The sequence below is a fragment of the Sinocyclocheilus anshuiensis genome, unplaced genomic scaffold, assembly GCF_001515605.1.
Source record: "Sinocyclocheilus anshuiensis isolate Anshui unplaced genomic scaffold, SAMN03320099.WGS_v1.1 scaffold1215, whole genome shotgun sequence".
Classification (NCBI taxonomy): Eukaryota; Metazoa; Chordata; class Actinopteri; order Cypriniformes; family Cyprinidae; genus Sinocyclocheilus; species Sinocyclocheilus anshuiensis.
In genome coordinates, this window is record NW_015540933.1 from 826592 (window position 1) to 846346 (window position 19755).

General features: G+C 39.3%; 2 protein-coding genes across 2 annotated transcripts in view; one reads left to right on the forward strand and one right to left on the reverse strand.

The window, feature by feature from the left end:
* Positions 1 to 19755, forward strand: part of LOC107689478 (catenin alpha-2-like) — a 519554-nt gene that overhangs the window by 349994 nt on the left and 149805 nt on the right. The gene's annotated exons all lie outside the window — the stretch shown is intronic.
* Positions 5804 to 9164, reverse strand: LOC107689474 (leucine-rich repeat transmembrane neuronal protein 1-like). Its single transcript, XM_016487471.1, has one exon. It carries the CDS (start codon positions 8017 to 8019, stop codon positions 6445 to 6447), a length of 1575 nt encoding a protein of 524 aa, XP_016342957.1. The 5' UTR covers positions 8020 to 9164; the 3' UTR covers positions 5804 to 6444.

Below are 19755 nucleotides of genomic sequence, written 5' to 3' on the forward strand. Positions count from 1 at the left end.
AGGTTATGGGAAGTTACTTTTGTCAGCTTTATTGTCAGTCACCTATCACCAATATTGATATCAACTGCCTCATGCTCCCAGAGTAATTATTAGATTTGATGTGTACATACTTCATGGGAAGCAAAGTTGTTGTTTTTTTTCTTCCCAGATATGTGAAAACTCAACAAATCAGTTTCAATTTTACAAATGTTTATCCATATCTACTTGTGGCATAAAAAAGTTTAATTGGAAAGTGGTTTATGAGAAGAAGATTTTAAATGATTTTACCTACAACGCAACAATGCAATGAACTTAAGTGTCCTTTGGGCAAATTTGTACCTTGTAAGTATGAGACTCTTATGTGAAATTGTAAGACTCTACCTCAAAAAGTATAGCAGAGATTATGTTCTGAATATTGCAAATTTAACTGCTAGTTGCTAGGTAACCATACATTCATTCCATCTCATAATTAAACAAAATGCAAATTAGAGTGCTGCATGGATGATGCATTTTTGTAGGCCAAAACCCAGAAATGAGTTAGCATTTTAGTTAGTTCTGAGTTAGTTACATTGTCTTGAAGTCTTGATGTTTTTTAGTTAAACGTTTGTAATAATGTCTATAATTAACACAAGCCTAGATATTTTCACATTGTATTCTATGCCATAAAATACATCAGTAATACCCCAGTTGTCTAAATGGGACTAAAGAGGTTTTTGGAAACATTAAAGAGCATCATGCCAAACTCATCAAAAATGCATACTCATCAAACTCATCAAATATTCATGAAAGTTGTGTTAATTTGTGAAGATTATCATGATAAACGAAAATTTGTAAGAATCAAAAACTTTTGGTGGTCACAGAGTTTAGTTTCTGCAGTTATGCAAAAGCTAATGGGAAAAAAATCCTGGGTTTTTGTTAAGGGAATCAGGGTGATGCTCACTTCTGGTTTGACCTACACAAATATACGTCATCACTGCAACACTCGGTTTGTTTTTAAAGGAAACATAAGGTTACGCATAATCGAAACATCTTTAGTTTGGAGTTTAGAGTTGACGCTTTAAGAATACAGAGGGAGAGAGAAATTTAATGATGAAGGTTATTGGTCCTCTTTATTGTGCCACATCTCTCTCTCGAGCTTTACTCACAGTATAGACACAGACTGCAATGCATTAATATGTCCTGATCTCTACAGTGCTCTAAACTCCTCTTGTGCTCTCTCTCTCACATGGTAATCATCAAAAGTGCTCTCAGGTAGCTCTGTCTCTCAAGGGTTTCTGGGAAAAGTCACTGTCAGAGTCAGCAAATAAGTACCACTGTTTTCTCACATTTCAGATATTCTGCATAAATGGAGAACAGCGAGCTGTGCGCTGGGTGCGACCCATGAGATATTCCACTAACTTGCAGAAAATAACAATCGGCATTGTTTCCACCCTACGACTGTGTGCTCAGTTCAGCACCACAAATGCGAGAGCAGATGTTGCTGAACGTTAGCCCATTACCGTTCATCCATTTGCTATCTGACTTTGTGTGGTGCCTTAATGCCATATTATTCATTAATGTAATGCCCAAGGTGTTTACATTGGGTATGACTTAAATTGCAACAGCAGCAGCCTTTTTTTATGCCATTATGTGATGTTTCATAAAGTGTTGATATATGCCCTCTTCCCACTCACTTTAGTGTCTCTTCATCTGTTAATAAAGACGTGGGTGTATGTATCCGTTTAAATAAGCATTTAACTCCATGCTAATTAGTCTTATCTGACACATATACATTTATTATATATGGCTATTTGAATGATTTAGTTACATTTTGAAAATGTCACAATGCCCCTGCGGCGATACTTAATGTGATGCCAGCGATGCAGATGCGCATATAAGAATGATGATGATGATGTTGATAATTATAATGATGAGTTGGAGAATGATAAAGCCGTCTTGTTCAGTTTACTCACATTCTAATAAAAGCAAGTTCTTTACTATAACTTTATATTGCAAATAGTAAGGATGATATCGACTTGAATACATTTATGAGCCGCCGCGGGAAGCAACAGTCAATTCTTGTGTACTGTAGATTCTTAATGCTGTCTTCTAGAGTCCCGGTCATTCCTATGTTTTGGCAGGGTGTCTTTTTATGTGTGGGTGTTTTATTATGCGAGACCAGAGGCAGGGAATGGCACACAGGGGCATTCAATCAACACTGAGAGACAGCAAGCAAGGTTAATTAATTTGTTAAGCATCTGGTGCTCTATCAAGAGACTCTGATGAAATATCTGGATTTTATGTATGCTGATACCGTGACACTTAATCTAGTTTTCCCATATCACCGACCTTCTACGAATTTACGCAAGCCATTCCTTATTTCTTATTAAATGCAGTCTGTTTGTGTGATATTCGAGGAAACTAGGAAATGTGGTCTGGGTTGTTAGGCAGCTGATTCTAGGTTTGCTTGATATTAATACTCAGAACTCAGATGTCCTAGGGTTTTTACACACCAAGGGAAATCGCGTAGATGCTAGGCAAAATTGAGTTTTCTGGTGATTTATTTTAAGTGTTTGATTCTTTGTTTCTTAGATGTTTCTCCTGAAATGCAATAGAATAAATGAAAATTGACACAAATGAAACAGTTGTTGATATACAGAAAGAATATAGAGATATCAAATTCATGTGGATCGCTTAATTTAGATCATTTGTTCTCTGAGTATTTTGTTGAGAAATAATTTGAGTTTTGAAATAGTTGTTTTTTTTTTATTGGAGACTTTGGAACTTAAAAAAGTTATTTTATTTTAAATGTTTATTTGATTTAACTTCTTGTTCTTAAATAGCTAAAACTAAGACAAATGCAAGCAACAAAATGACTAAAACTGTAAAATTTAAACTGAAGAGAAACTATAAAAATGCAAAATTATTCAAAATATTTATAAAAACTATAATAGTATGTCACTTGTACAAACGTAACACTCATATAAGCATAGTTTGTGATGTTGGTCTCTTCTGAGGTTATATAGTCAAATAGGGATCATTTTTAGTCTTGTAACGTTGAAGACAAACCGTTTGATTTTCAGTCAGACTGTTTGAAATTAATTCGATGATTTGCATAGATTGACGCACTTGATTTGCATAGATTGAGAATTTGTTTTTAGCTCTGTAGCTATTTGTAGCGTCTTCTCATCTTGCTTTGTTTACCAGTGTTGACCCTCCTCAACTCGGTGCTGTACAACCCTCTAGTACTCACTTGAGATCTTCATATTCAGCTACTACTTGCATGTTGCGTGCACACACATACACACAAATGGGCGCTCAGACTAACAAGGTCAAAAGCTAATGTCTTGCCCCCTACCACTTGGCACAACTGCTTCCACACAGATCCAAGGGCTCGCCCCTGCTTGAATTCATGTCTTAGTGATCGACCATTGCTGTCTTTCTCTCTCTCTCTCCCCCTCTCTGATAGTACTGGGCATATAGCCATGCGTTCCCCACACTAATTAGCCAAAATATCAATAAAAGATTGTTGTATAAATAAACCATATTCCCCCACCCCCACCATCCCCTATTTTTCTCTATGTCAACACTAACACAAGATTATTTATTTATTTATTTATTTTCGTCTGGAAAAAGTAACAAGCAAGAAAGTCTGTAATTGACTAAAAACTATCTGTATCGATCTACCTCGAGCCTTATCAATAACAGTATTAATTATTAGAGTTAACTGTCAGAGCAGTAACTCTAGTTAGAGTTTGAGGGCAGAGGGGTTTGTAAGCAGCATGAGGAGGAGGAGAGAGCTTCAGATTAAACAAAACCTCCCGCCACTTCAAATATCCATTTGCTCCTTGTGAAGAAAAATAGAAAATAATAATAATTAAGGAAAAAGGGAATTCAAAACAACTCCCAGAAGTGCCGAGATGAAATGACAAACATGCAATATTGATTCAAAATAAGCTAGAAGGGCTAAAAATAGGCTGAAGAAGCGCTTTGATTTGAGGATGGCTCCGATTCGTTCAGAGTTGGAAAAGAGAAGGGTGAATGTAATCAAACAACTTGCTCTACAGCTCCATTGTTTCCCCTGTTGCCAGTTGCCTCGTCGCTGGTACGGTTAACAGCTATTGTTAGTGAAAGATTTGTTTTTGTTTTCCTCAATCCAACCACCTGTTTTGAGAAGGGGGATCGTGAATAGCTACGATTTATTTTTTTCCGGCCGTGCAGGGAACAATGCTGTCATCATTGTGTTGATGCTAGGAATCTGCCACTCAGTCAAATAGAGGTGTTATTTTTTATGCTCTCCAGAGGATTCATTAAAAACCCAACCACACATTGTGTACACATTAGGGCTTTGCTTCAAAATATGTCATGAACAGTATCATTCATGAAATGAAAAGGGGATAGAAAAGATTGTAGTCCAAGGAGTGTCAGACCAGATGTTCTGAATAATGCATCAACGTCTTCACCTGACAGAAAACAAGCATAAACAGCAAATAAAATAAAGAAAGAAAGAAAAAAATACAGCATGACTAGATTAATCAGAAAAGGGCAAAGTGTGTCACATTGCGTATCATTTACAACAGTAGGAATACATTTTATTGGTTTAGCTTTGCTTAGCTTCATATACGCATCAAATACAGTGCTGAAAATAGAACAGTTTCATATCAAGTATTAAAGGATTCAAAGGGGGCGGGACTTTGGAATTCATAATAAAACTGTTTGATTTGATTGTAAAAAATATTCGCTCAGCCTTACATTGTCCCTTTAAGGCATATCCCAGTCATACATGACAAATTAATACTTCACACATGCAGCTGGTCAGAACAAACTCAATTCCACCTTTTTAGGAGATGACAAAAAAAACAAAAAAAAACCCAGACACTTAAATAGTTAAAATTGAAATGCATACACACACACACACACACAAACACACCATCTACCATCTTCACAGTGGCATGTCCCCTATGCGTACTAAATAAATCCATCATTATAACAGCCAAGTGAGTGAGGTGACAACATAGTAGATGTAAAGTGAAATCTCCCTTTTTATAATCAGCCTGCTTTTGTTGTTTAGTCCAGATACTTTACGCTGTGGTAGTAATCCTGAGCTGAGCTTAGAGACTGCATATGATAAGCAACAGGCATATACACATACGAACACACACAAAGCCTGGGCAAGAGAAATTCAAGGGCTTGTTGCTGCTGCAGTATCTCGTCTTCCTCTACTGCTGGTATGAACACTAGGGAGCAGCCTGTACCTTCTCTCAGAGGCCCTGTGCTTTCACCAGCGCAATAGCCACTGATGCAGTCTGCACACGATCTAACAATCCGTCAGGATGATCACTCACACAATAACAACAGCTTACCACAGGACATCTTTTAAAGTAATGTCACATTTAAACAGAAAGCCACAATTAAATATACATCTACAATTTGGCTAGCCTTTTTCGAGGGAGAAACAAAACTAAATAAAACCAAACATAATGGATAATTTATCACACCCATTTCAAGTACATTAAGATTTAAATGTTTAAGGCCTCCTCTCGCTCTGATTTTTATCCCTTGGTTGAGGCTCTTTTTTTATGTGTGAAGTGTGTCGAAGCAGTGAAGGGAATTAAGGTCTTAGACACTCCTTGTCTTGTTTATTTGCACAGCACACAAATTTTTGACTTTATCATGTGAGATCCGATCAAACCGCGTCAGCCTGCTTTGTTTTTTGCTAGTTTGCTTAATCTATTCAGGATAGGTACAAGGGTGGCAACTGCACACAGCCATAGCAATCAAGCTTTGCACAGTGATTATATCTCAGGGAGAGACGAGGATGAAGAGAAGCGCTCCCAACAGCCCTGCTTATTTACATCCTGCAATACTGCAGAGCTCTCTGAACATCTTTCCCCGCGATCACAGACAAAAAAGCAACCCTCCAACTCACCTGCAATAATGAGTACTGTGAATTGCAATTCATTTATTTAAACATTTGTATTTTCCTCTTTTTTTTTTCTCCATAGATTACAAAAGAAATAGGATAACATCTTGCATTTTATCCCCACTCTTGCATTTCTGCTGTTAACATATTTTACATAGAATCTTTTTTTAAGGGGTTCTTTGTTTTGATGTTTTCCTCTCCAATTTTGTCTGTTTGTTACCACAGTAAATTTTGTTCTGGATGTCCTTGATAGCTTTAGAAAGTCCTAGAATATCCTGAAGTAGAAAGACACATTAAAGCTCAAATATCCACTCTTCATAAGAGAAGCCAGGACAGGTCAACATAATTATTCCACATCTTTTGCATCAAGTACACAGGTGTCAGAGTCAGATTCTCCCACAAGGCTGTTGAAATCAGCACTAAATCCCTGTTTTTAGTCCATTTGCACTCGAGAAATGTTAACTTCCTCCTGAGAGCAGCAAAATGAGGTGCCAAGTTAACGTGTGTTCCGTATCCATTTATACTTTGAAACCACTGACTTTTAAAATGGCATGGGTGGCATATCACACCTCGCACTCTCGAGATGCCTGCTGCTGGCACGTGCAAGAGCCGTACTCGTTGATGATGACAAGTGCCCCCTCAATATGGTTGGGTTTGTAGTCAACGTAGTACTCGGATGCAGACGTAGTAGCCATCTGCTGCATGGTCTGCTTCTGCTTCTGCTTGCGACGCTGGCTGGTGAAGCACTGCCTCAACTGCCTGATGCCTGCTGGGAAACATTTCCATGACACATAGAGAATGAGGACCATGATCAGGAAGGAGAAAATGAGGGCCATGGTGCCTGTCACCACCTTGTGAATCTGCATGGTACTCTCCAGGTCATCAGCAGACGCAGTCACCGTTAAGGAGTTGGTCACCACTTCCCCGCCCTCCACATCCTGCAGGTCATAGGGGTTTCTCGTCGGGCCATCGAATATGAAGCCTCTGGCATGGTTTCTGGTAGCGGTAAAGATCTGCGTTGTTGCTTCCACGTTGTCCTCGCATAACTGGAAAGCGTAGACGGCATCCAGAATGTCCTCACCCTGTGCGATGTCTGGGTTGGCGCACAGCAGGCCACTGTCACGTTGTCCCTGGAAGTTGCTGAGCCAGGAAGCCAAGGCACAGACATTCCTGCTGCATTCCCAGGCATTACCCGACAGAGTGATGCTGGTCAGGGAATTCCATGAGTCCAAAATCCGCTGATCTATGTAAGTCAGTTTATTAGAGTCCAGCATAAGAGTGTTAAGGTTGGGCACACTCTCGAACACGTGTGGCTCAATGTACTCAATCTCATTGTTGGAGAAGTCAATCTTCTCCAAATGGTCCCAGGTCCAGTCAAGGGTGCTGACCACAATGGTGGCCTTATTATTTCGCATGTAGAGGGTCCGCAGGGATATGAGGCGGGGGAAATGGGCCAGATTGACTTTCACCAACTCGTTGTGCTCCAGATGCAGCTCAGTGAGCTTGAAGAGTCCGGCAAATGAATTACGTGCCAGGCTCTGCAGCTGGTTGTAACCCAGATCCAGGAATTGCATGCTTCTGCAATCCTGGAAAATCCGCACAGGGATGAATTTAAGGGCATTGTAGCGCAAATGTAAATTGGTAAGCTTCCTAAGGCCATGGAAAAGGTCTGGCTCCAAGGATTGAAGTCTGTTATAGGATAAATCCAATATTCGTAGGTTGGGCAGAGGTCTGAAGGTGCCGTTGGGCAGGCTTTCTATCCGGTTGGTGCTCAGATCCAACTCTTTAACCCTTCGCAGCCTCTCAAAGGCGTTCTCCTCCACAATCTCGATGTTGTTATGGTCCAAATAGAGCCAGGTAAGCTGCGACAGACCCACAAAGTTCCCCTCCCGCAACTCAGAGATGTTATTCTCGCGCAGGGACAAACCAATGGCGCTGCTCAGGTTTTGGGGGATGTCAGTCAGGTTGAGCCCTTCACAATACAACAGCTTGTTGTCGCATCGGCACGGCCTCGGACAGTTCCCCCCCACCAATGGAACTATTTTCAGAACAATGCCCAGGGAGCAGAGTATTAGCCCAGGGGGCTTCCTTAGTGGCCACTTTAGGTACAGACCAATTAGGAGGAAATCCATTAGCATGAATATCCTGCAGTGTCGTAGAGAAAAAGTCCATTGAATCTTTCAGATCTTGGTCATTTTGGATTTTGTGATTTGTAACTCCCCAAGTCTTTTTCAGCTGATGTGTATTTCTAGAGAATATGTATGGTGATTTGTTACTTAAAGAATCAATATATCCTACCACATCGAAAGGAGAAGAGCGACGGCAAATAAACGACAAGTCACTTTGCTCATGTTAGATCAGAGAAAGGAATAGAGAGACGAAGGTACAAAAAAAATTGCGCTCCTCGAGAATCAGTCTCACATGAAAGGATGCCTACTCACCCCTTTCCAGAGGCTGACAACCTCTATTCAGTTGATCCCTTTGTGCCGACACTAATTATGTGCGAAACTAAAAAAGACCCCAGTGTGGTACAAATTCAGCCCCCACTCCTTTTCATCGGACACCAGATCCTGGCAGACTTACAATGTCTTAGTTCTCCTCGTGTGAAAGAGCCAAAACGAGAATGAATCCAAGTGGCATTCAGCAGGGTGATAGGAAGTGCAAGTTTCCCGGGCTGCATGCATGAGCGTTGTCCTCTCTCTGCCGTTCCTCTGCATTGACTGCTGCGCTGATCTGTGGGAAAGACGAGCGGGGGAAAACGAGCATGAAGGAGGGAATATTCCACTCCAAAATCTCACTCTCCCTCTTTTCCTCCCTTCTCGTCAAAGACTCCCGATCTGTCGTCGCAAATCACCATCCATAACCTAAAGTGATCACTGACCTGCACAATGTACATTGAGTGAAGCTCGTTGGCATTCTGTCAGTGCTCGTTTAATTTCTTCACAATTATACACATGCAAAAGCTGTGTGATCAGCATCATACAGCTCTCTTTTTTCTTTTTCCTGTCTTTTTTAATTCTTTGTATAGCAGTGATATCCAAAGATCATTGATGATAGTGTGTCTAGTAAGACTCAAATCTTCAGCAATGTCTTCTTTGTATGAAGCTCATTTCCTGTGGGCTGCGGAGGCTGTAGATGCTGAGGCTGAAGGCAGGCGAGGTGTATAGGGAGGAGAGAGATGTTCGATCCCTTGCAGCAGACTAGTGCACTGGCAGTGCATGCAGAAACACCTTCTGTTCACTGAGTGTCGTAAGCCACTCACAATTCAGCCCAGGCGCGCTCTCTCTCTCTCTCTCTCTCTCTCTCTCTCTCTCTCTCTCTCGCTCGCTCTCTCTCCCTCGCACCCTCCACCTCCTCCTACTGCTCTTCTGCTCACCCTTTTTTTCCTTCAATTCTCTCTCTCTTTTTGTTTCTTTTCTTCTCGCTCCCTCTCTCTTTTCGGAGACAATTTGATATTTAAGAGAGGCTGGGCTTAAACTATAGTTTAAATGAAGCACACAACTGAAACATTACCTCCCCCCCCCACTCCCTCCCTCGCTTTCTAAATGATTTGGAACACGCCATCTATCTGCCAACGTCTACTGTTTGTAGTACATGGTTTGTTTATTATTGCAGATTAATATCCTTCTAATGACTTAAGCAGTGTGTCAATTCCCTGTGGTTTGATGTGTTGAAAGTCTTGCATAGACGAGGATAATTAAATTTTTTTAATTAATTATTATCATTTTTATCTGCTATTATAGGCAGAGCACATGGCTATGGGTGGGCAGCACCCAAAAGGACGCTTACTCAATAGAAAGTGTAGTATATCATATTATATATTAAAGCTTTTTAGTTGTGTTTAAATATTGAATTAAATATTAAAATACTTAATTGAAATATATCTATATACAATATATATATGGCTAGTATAGAATTTTAAGCAAATGTCCACCTCTGGTTGGCATCAACAACATTCAGCTTTCTTAAATCTAGATTTCAATTCAATTCAATTCAAGTTTATTTGTATAGCGCTTTTCACGATACAAACAGCAACTTTACAGAAAAGTATGTTTCTACAATATTTAGTAGTAGCTTATCAGTGGTGGCTGTCAGTTAATGTATATATGGCAGAAAAATCAATTAACGAAAATCAAAACGAAAAAAATCAATTAAAGACGTAATCAAACAGACGATGAACACTATTAACAGCAATTATTTTATGATGCAATTAAACTTATAGCAAAATTTGGTAGTTCTGTATGTTGTTTCAGGGTTGGCATCATCTCTTCTCAGGTGTTCTGGATCTAGACTGAAGCTTGTGTAAATCCTAGCTACCATGGGATGTTAATCCCGTGGCAAAAACTAGCTACCATGGGATGTTAATCCCGTGGCAAAAAACAGAGAAACAAATAGAGACATAATTAGCATCGCTGCTGTTCCAACCAAGCAAAATTGATTTGTTTAACCCAAGCTAAAGAATAATAATGCGCATTTGATCAGATATAACTGCAGTACAAGTTTATGAGATGCATTATTTGAATGCTTGGCCAAAGAGATGTGTCTTTAATCTAGATTTAAACAGAGAGAGTGTGTCTGAACCCTGGACGTTATCAGGAAGGCTATTCCAGAGTTTGGGAGCCAAATGTAAAAAAGCTCTATCTCCTTCAGTGGACTTTGCTACCCTTGGTACTACCAAGAGTCCAGAGTTTTGCGACCTTTGGGAGCGTGATGGATTGTAGCATGGTAGAAGGCTAGTTAGGTACGCAGGAGCTAAACCATTAAGGGCCTTGTAGGTAAGTAATACTATTTTGTAACTGATACAGAACTTAATAGGTAGCCAGTGCAGAGACTGTAAAATTGGGGTAATATGTTCTGGTAAGAAACCTGGTAAGAAAATAATAATACAAGATTTGTATTATTGATTGTTTTTTTGAGACTTGATAAATAACATCATGCCACTTTGTGAGTTCCAGTGGCTAGTTACTCTTGCTAGCCGATGAGCTATCCTAAACCAATACTGATACGGTCTCTGAGCGAGATTAATGTGTTTTTTGCCAGACTCCAATCGGACCATCAGAGTGAGTTCAAAATGGCATTGTAGTGTAAGCATTGCCTATTCAGGCTGTTAGGTTGTTGAAAAATGAGCTTGTGCACAGCGAGCGTGGTAATGGCATTGCGCGCCATATGTCATAGCTGTTAGCTGGTGGTACACATAAGCTCAGATATAGTCCACGGCATGGCGACTCCCCTCTCCTCCCCCTTACGCCCCAGCCCCACCCTCACACGCCCTCATTGGCCTAGTCCTAAACCCGAATCACTACATTTACATTGCATAATGCCGCCTGCCCAGGCTTGTTTATCACAGCCATTTAAAGTCTCGCCATCCAGTTGGAATACAGATATCATCTGTTGCCACTTAGCCAAGCTTACATAAATATTCTGCTCAGGAGCCTTGTTGCAGTGCACCGTGGATTGCAGTCCCCAGGCTTGTCATTTCATTCCGATTAATTTTCAAGGACAATGAGCTGTGACGATCCAGTACATGAAGCTAGCATGCATCTGTTGGTTTGCCTGCTTTCTGATGGCTCCCATCATTTTAAGATCAGCCTTTTCCTTTGTATAGCATGCTGTGAAATATGAATTAATCTCATGTTGAAAATATGCCACACATAGTCTCCTTAGTCCGCTAATTGGCACAGGAGTCTGCAAACAAGGGCAAGTGAACAGCGTCTGCTCGGATTACCTTAACTCACAACTAAAACTCCTACGCCTTCAGGAAAAAAGCCCACTAAGCTTTATCTCTCTCTATCTCTCTCTTTGCTCAGCATAGACTTGAAAGAAACACAGGGGTATTGGGCCAGCCTCAGTCCGCTTTTGGGGTAAAACCAACAGATCTTAGAGAAGCTGACAGGACGGCAACTATTTTGAGCACATCCAATTGCACCCCATTGTATATCAAAGAAAATAAAAAATCCACAGCAAAATGTACATTTGCTTTCTATTCTCCAGGTGATTATATGAAATTACAGCATTTCTCTGCTGTTTCAATGTATGGCGCTTCAAATCTTTTACCTATTTTGCCTACCCTAAATGCTCAGCAAAAATTTTGACAGAGAAATGGATGTGTTGAGCTCTAGGCGGAAGGAAAAAGCCTACAACCGTGGCCGTCCCAAAGCCTGATCTGTCTCTCCTCCACCTTGCCCATCGCTCTTTAGCTGTAATAAATGGGTGCACCATCAGCTAATGACTTGCTGCCCAGTAATGACGTGACACAGCAATGAGGAAATGTGAGAATTCAAACCATTCCTGAAAATGACTCTGAAGCACTTTTGGCTAGAGTGATCATAGACCAGATGCGGTCCCTTTTTTTTATAATAAGATTACATTTATTTTATTTCACCCTTATTTTGGGTACCAAATTATTATTATTTTTTTTATAAATAGCAACACAATTATTACCAAAAAAAAGGGACAACGGTTTAGAATAACTTGAAAGTCATAATGGGATTCAAAAACAAAGCTCCTCAATCTTTTAAATATAATTAAAAAAAAATAAGTACACTTTTAAAAACAAGCTGTGCTATTGTCAAAAGGATTGTATTGATGTTGGAATATATGTTTCAGTGTTGAACAAATTATTTTTTTTCATTGTTTAGAGCGCAGTTGTGTCTATATTGTATACCCCATGCAATTTACAGCACTTCGATAAATCTCAAAGGTACCTTGCTTGATAGATATGACTCATCCTCATTTACATACTTAATAGAGATGACATGAACAAAGGAGGTGGACCTGAAATTATTCAGAGCGTCAATTAGATGTGCATTGTGTTTATGCATTATACACCTAATCGATATCTTGTTATGTTCAATGGCAAAATGTTTTCTGCGCCATTAAGTGTTTAACCACACATTCTCGTATCCGGTGGAGCTAAGCCATTAAACCGCTAAAGCTTAAGTCCACCGTAGCTCTCCTGCAATTATAATGTATACCTGCTCTTCCCTGTCCTGATGAGACTTAAAATGGCCACACTTGCCAGGCGGAGCACAGCATTTAGGGACGTGTTCAATCAATGGCTCTTCTCCGGATTAGCAGTCCTGTCAGTGAGGTCTACCTACCCGCCTCAGTCATGCTGCAGAAATTTGCATGCAGACCTGCACACAGTTACTACTATTCCTGACCAGTGGAACCATTGCCTTGAAATGACTTTTTGTACTATTTCCCCAAGGACCTGACTCCACAGGCCTACTCTCAGATGAGTATGAAAGAGTAACTTCTCTCAGTGGGCCATTTGGACACTGTGAGTCATCAAAGGAACGTGGAGGTCTTTGTGGAAACAGTGAGTGCTCCTGAGTGACCCTCCTCACTGCTTATTGTGCAATTGTGCTGGTTTTGGATTGTAGGCCCTCATTAATGCAAGTGGGATACTTTGAGTTGTCAGGACAAAACAACATGGGGACTATTCACACCTCTCTCTTTCCGTCTGTGCCTTTCACCTACTTTGTTCTTAGCTGAAGACATTTTCACTAGACCTGTGCAGAATATGCACTCAAAGACGAAAACTAAGCAGATTTGGGAATACACATTTTCCATTAATAAAGTTCTACAAATTCCTCACCACTTGCAAGTTGCACTCATTTGTTTTTCCTAATTATAATTGCAAAGGGTTTTGAACAAATGCTGTGTAAATAAATGACACATTTTAATATTTTTGCATTAAGATACATTTTAATATTTATAAGCCCAGTACTCTCAGCTCCATTTGATATCACATTTAAATCCCTTCACATTTTTTTCCTCCTCTCAACAGGAGGATTGTATGATTTCATTCTCCCTCATCTGAGCACAAGCTCATGTGGCTCAGATGCATATTCAAGTGTGAGTGGTGGTAAATTTGAACCTTGGTCAACTGATGTGTTTTTGATCAAATAAATACAGCCTTAAGCCGCCTTTCCACTATCTCTAACAAACGACAAGCAACAGACCAGAAGTCATTCATTTTCAATGTAAAGTAGTACGGGAGCTTTGTGGAGTGTGGAGGCGAAAGGCAACGATTGTATGTGAAAGTCGGAGATAGTGGAAAGGCAGCTTTAATGGTAGTACATTAACCATGCATTTATTTGATCAGAAACACAATAAGAACAGTAAGAAAGTTAGAAAGCTCAAAAGTTAATGAATCCTTGCTGAATAGAAATATTAAGTTCTTTCAAAACAAAGCAAAATTGTAATGACCCCAGACTTTTGAAATGGTAGCATATGTGCGCGCGCACACACACACACACACACACACAAGAAACGAAAATGATGTGTGGACTGTACGGTCTGCTTGGATAATATGAATATAATCACTAAGAATTTTTACAGTATGTTAGCCTTTAAAAACCGAATAGTCTGAAAGTAATTTTCCTAAGGTAGCACTTTTAAAAACAAGTAGCATAATTGTGAAGATCCAGAAGCCTTTGCTGTTCAGCCTCGTTCCCTAGCCGGTTCCTGCCCTAAGGCTAAAGGCTTATTGATTTGGCTCTCTAAGCAACTCCATCTCCACTGAGAGATTCTTTATGTGAACCACAGCTGAGGCCTCCTGACCAAGGTACTTTGGTGTGATAAAATTTGTAGTGCTAGTTCAACAGAGCCACACTTCATGTGTTTGTGCATTTACCAAGAGAACAGACAGTTTCTGCTACCTATAGTCATGATGTATGTGTGTTGATTGAATTCATTATATAATATAAGAGAATGTATCTGATTAGTTTAAATTAATAAGTTGTACCAGCAGTTATTTACTAATTGCAGCTAATAAATCAGAATCTCTTAAATTCAACGAAAATAGCTTATTTCAGTGTTGCAAAATAAGGCATTATAAAATATAGTGTAAATCATTGAATTTACACTACAAAATGTGACTAAAAATGACCGAATTGCCCACTTAGGCTTAGATTTTTCCGTATTAGGGGACCTGATTATTTTTGTATTGCATAAAATCAAATAATAATAATAATAATAATAATAATAATTTCACTATTTTTTTCCCTCTAATTTAGATTCTAAACAAGAAAAAAAAAGAGAGAGAGAGATCATTATGATGGAGCTTTGCTGTAGTCAGTTGTTAATGTAGATTCAGGTTTGAATCAGTTCATGATAAATTATGACCTGATCCATACAATGCAGTATGTGGAAAAATAGGACTGTTTTATCATGCATAACTATGAAGCTCCCGACTTGTGGAACAGATTAAGATATGTGTGATTTATTTAATATGTTGTTTTGTAATGACATGTTTTTATCTGATTTTTCCGGATTAGAGGATTCTTTGTTTTGGCATACCATCTTCCACCAGCCTGGGCATGTTTTTTTGGCTTTAAACAATTTAAATAAATCCCATCTCAATCAGTATTGAATATCCTCAATGTACTGTACAAAAAAAAAAAAACATGTAGAGCCACTGAAACAGCCAGAGAGCTTATCCTGATGTTGACTAGCACCTCTTTGATCAAACTCCCATTAGTGACAGTAAATGTTAGACAGTCACCATTAAACATGCAAAAAATAACCACATTGTAAATGGATAATATGTAGACTTTGATATGTAGTCTCATGAGTTCTCATGAGCTCAATATTCAAACCAGCTATTTAGTCTGTCATTACTATCACAAAGCAATTTGTCATTACAAGTCAGTTACTATCTTCATGGTTGCCCGTGAATCCTGCTCATGAATCACTCATTGAATCATTCAATGAATCATTTTTGATGCGTGATATCCTAGTCTCTGTCTGCCGTTGTCAATATTGTTTTTTCCCCCTCTGTCTTTAAATGACAGTCACTAGGGCTTGTCACACAAGTTCATGCTAGTGGGCAGGTTTTCATGTCGCCTGACAATTAACAGCGTCTTCTATTAAAGAGTCTCTATGGTAATGTGTTATTGAGTCCAGTGGTGGCTAAGGAGGGGTCTCTGGGTGTATAATGTGGTTAATGCCTAATTGGCCCTCTTCTGATATAATGTGGATGGATGACAATGAAGGGTCAGGCCTGACTGAGGCTTACCATGCCTGTGAAGAGGGAGAGAGGGGACCATGGAGCTTACCGTGAGCTGGAGCTTTCACCAGACAGCTGATCCCATTTTGTATAGCCAGTGGAAAGGAGGAAAGACGAGAGGGTGTTGTATATTGGGTAATGATGATGGTTGCCAACTGGAAGGTTGCTGGTTTGATGCCCATTTGGAGTGAGTCATGGTTCATCGCTGTTGTTCCCTTGCCCAATGCACTTAACCTCATTTTGCTCCAGGGGATTTTTGGTTCATGGTGCCATTCAATGAAGACATTGTGTGGAATATGTAGAAACTCCACTGGCCCTGGTCATATATTCTGAAGATTCTGAGAAAAAAAAAAGAAAAGTGTAACAGTATATTGGATCCGGGCAGCTCTTAAATTGACAGCAGTCTAATATTCCTGCTGTCTGTCATTCATGTTAATCACACAGCAATAGAGAGAAAATCTCACTGCTCTTGACTAAATCACTTTTGTAGCTTTAATAAAAATAAATATATATTTAATTTACACAGTGAAGAATATGCAGTGTTTTTATGCATTTGATTACTTTATACAATGCATGTAGTATTTTTTATTTATTTGTTCTACTGTAGTGTCCTATTGCTTATAATTAGTTTCTTATTCTTATTTAATTGCTGACTGATTACTTGTCTAAAGTGAGCTTGAGTCTGTCTGTGTGCGTGTGCGCGCTTCAGATGTGTGCGCAGAAAACTTCTCACACAGCGCTTGACTGTTCTGCAAACAATCCCGAGCGTCTTTTATGCTCACCTTGTGCCTTCGGGCAGTCCTTATATCGAGTCCTGATACATGAGTTTGAGCGAGAATGCACGCGTTGTCGGTAATGCATAGATGGACATTATGTGAAAATGTGGACAGTGCCAAAATAAGGGTGCCTATTTATACCACAGATATCGATATTTTACGTGTGGCATCGATGCATCGTATCGTCAGACATCGTATCGATGTAGCGATCCATATCGATGAATCATTACACCCCTATTTAATGTAGTAGTAAACTTGTTGCTGTTAAAATGTTAATATCTATATTAAAACATTGCTCTTTTTCTTTTAAAGGGGTCATATGATGCGATTTCAATTTTTCCTTTCTCTTTGGAGTGTTACAAGCTCTTGGTGCATAAAGAAGATCTGTAAAGTTGCAAAGACTAAAGTCATTTCATTACACCAAATACACAAAATAAAGTTCTTTTTAGCAGCATCACATGACCCCTTTAAATATTCCATGAACTCCCAAACACCTCTTTGCAGTCCCCTGGGAGTCTCTGGACCCCGTTTTGAAAACCTCTGGGGCAGACAGACAGGTTGGACAGGATAGATGTTCAGATAGAGTAAGGTTAGAGGAGAGGTATGTCTGAGAAAAGCAGAATGAAGGTAGTGATGATGGGACTTTTGTAGTAAAAACAGGTAATTGGTATACTGAGCAATGGGGAAAGCCATTTCCTCAGTAACCTCTAATCAGTGTTGTACACTCAGAAAGACCCTCATGAAACTACAGCTGGTGGTAGAAACAGAGCTGTCCTGACAATGAAAGGCAGACCTGTAACCGCACACTCAAATCAACTTCAGCTTGCAGTGAACCAACACTCGTGTCACCGGTTACAAGAGCATGAGTGAACTCCATCGACACAGACATCACCTCCCTCAAGTGGTGTAAAGCACTCGTTTATGTGTGTATGTGTGTGGTAGAGAATTTAGCCAGATCCCTGGAGAATGTGCAGCACTATATGTGCTCTGATAAGCACCTCCAAGTCTCCCAAATGGGAAAATCAATAAAACTTCATCTTTACAGTCTTGGATATTTGCCTGGTGGGAGAATGTGTCACATAGAGCTGTGTTTGAGTGCCAGTTGGGACTGCATGTATATATCAACACATGTGTTTGTGTCTGTCAGAATCATCATATTTCATAAGTCGATAAACCCAATTTGGCTCCCTAGCTGGAACTGAATTAAAGTAAGTAGAAGCAGAATGATGGAAGTGTGTGTTTAGTCCATCCATTATTTTCCAACCCAGCAGCAGACACATCAGGCTATAGCATGATGATGAATATTATACGATGCAAGGCCATGCTGAGGGATCTGGGTACTGGCTGCATCAGTGACTGTTTGAGGGTGGCTAGACAGGGTTCTTCAGCAGAAGACCGGAGTAGACAAGGAAGCAGCGTGACCCTAGATTGGTGGTGTTTTGCTTACAGCTCTTAGATGGTGAGCATGATTTGACCAAGTACAACATGTTCCTGGATCAACATCCTTGTTGATCCTTGAACATCATTCCAATCAACAAATCAGATTTGAGAGATAACTTTTCAGGAAATGTCAGTTTTAGGCTTACAATCAGGATTATTTGCTTCTACACCCTTGTTAATCAGCTATAATTTCCCTCTGATTTTAGGAATACATTATGGGTAAGGTTAGGTTTAGGGGTGGGGATTGGGTTAAGTCTGTATTTTTGGACAGTAATGTTGATCCAGGATCAACAAAAGATGTCTTAGGAACATGTCTTACTTGGCAAAATCACGCCGACAGCTCTTAGACACAAGCACTCTTCTTAACTATATGTAAACTATTAACTATTCAAAGCAGTTTTACTAGATTTGTGCCTAATTCAAGCTCTGCCCACACCCTCTCATTCAAAAAATGAATGTTGCTCTAGTGCTTTTTCTAAACTGTGCTGAACTTCATTCTTCATTGCTGGCCACCCCATCCCACTACTGTTGCTCTCTGTCTAAAACATCTCCTCACTCTCTAGAAACCTAGAAACTTAATGGGGTTTAAATGTTATATAATTACACACAAGTTAATTAAATCTGTGAAGTTACAAGTAAATGTAATTAAATGTGCCCGTGCTACTAGTTTATTGGAAAACAGTTTTATAATCTTGAATTTGAACATAGGTATTACACATTCACGTGACCTTTCTGTGCTACGTGGTCACTAAAAGTGTATCGTTTGCACGTTTTTAAGCATTGCAGTTTAAAAACAAGTGATTTTAAGCCATTCAAACAATCAGCAGTGAAAGAGAACTAATTTCACTATATGCGCACGCTGTCTCTGAGCATTGTCAGAGAGGCATGCACCTGAAGACGATGCTCATAGAGCGCGGTATTGAACGTATTGAATGTTTGCTGCTTCATAGGCCTTAAATGGTTAAATACATATACTTGTATGTGTCAAAATGCCTGTCTTTGCAAGTATCCTCGTAAACACAGTAAACAGCAAACAGCTGAGAAAGAATATACTGCTCCTGAGAAAGAAACAGTATATTGGATCCGGGCAGCTCTTAGAGTGACAGCAGTATAATATTCCTGCTGTCTGTCATTCATGTTAATCACACAACAATAGATAGAAAATCTCATATAGATAAATAGATAAAAAATGCTCTTGACTAGATCACTTTTGTAACTTTAATAAAAAGTAATATATATTTAATTTACACAGTGAGGAATGTGCAATGTTTTTATACATTTGATTACTTTATACAATGTATGTAGCATGTATTATTTATTTGTTCTACTGTAGTGTCTTTGTCCTATTGCTTATAATTAGTTTATTATTCTTATTTAATTGCTGACTGTTTACTTGTCTAGAGTTTGCTTGAGTTTTTTTTTTTTACAGTATGTATGAATGTATGCGTGTATTCATTTGTTCGTTCGTTCAATCATTCATTAATTTATGCAGTTATTTTAACACTTAAGCCATTTTATGTATCTATATCGTTCTTTTGTTCTGTCATTCTATCTATCCAGCATTCTTATCATTCTGTCTGTGAATTAAAGATTTTATGAATCAAGACATATCTTAAAAAGTAATGTTGAGTGTGTGTGTGTGG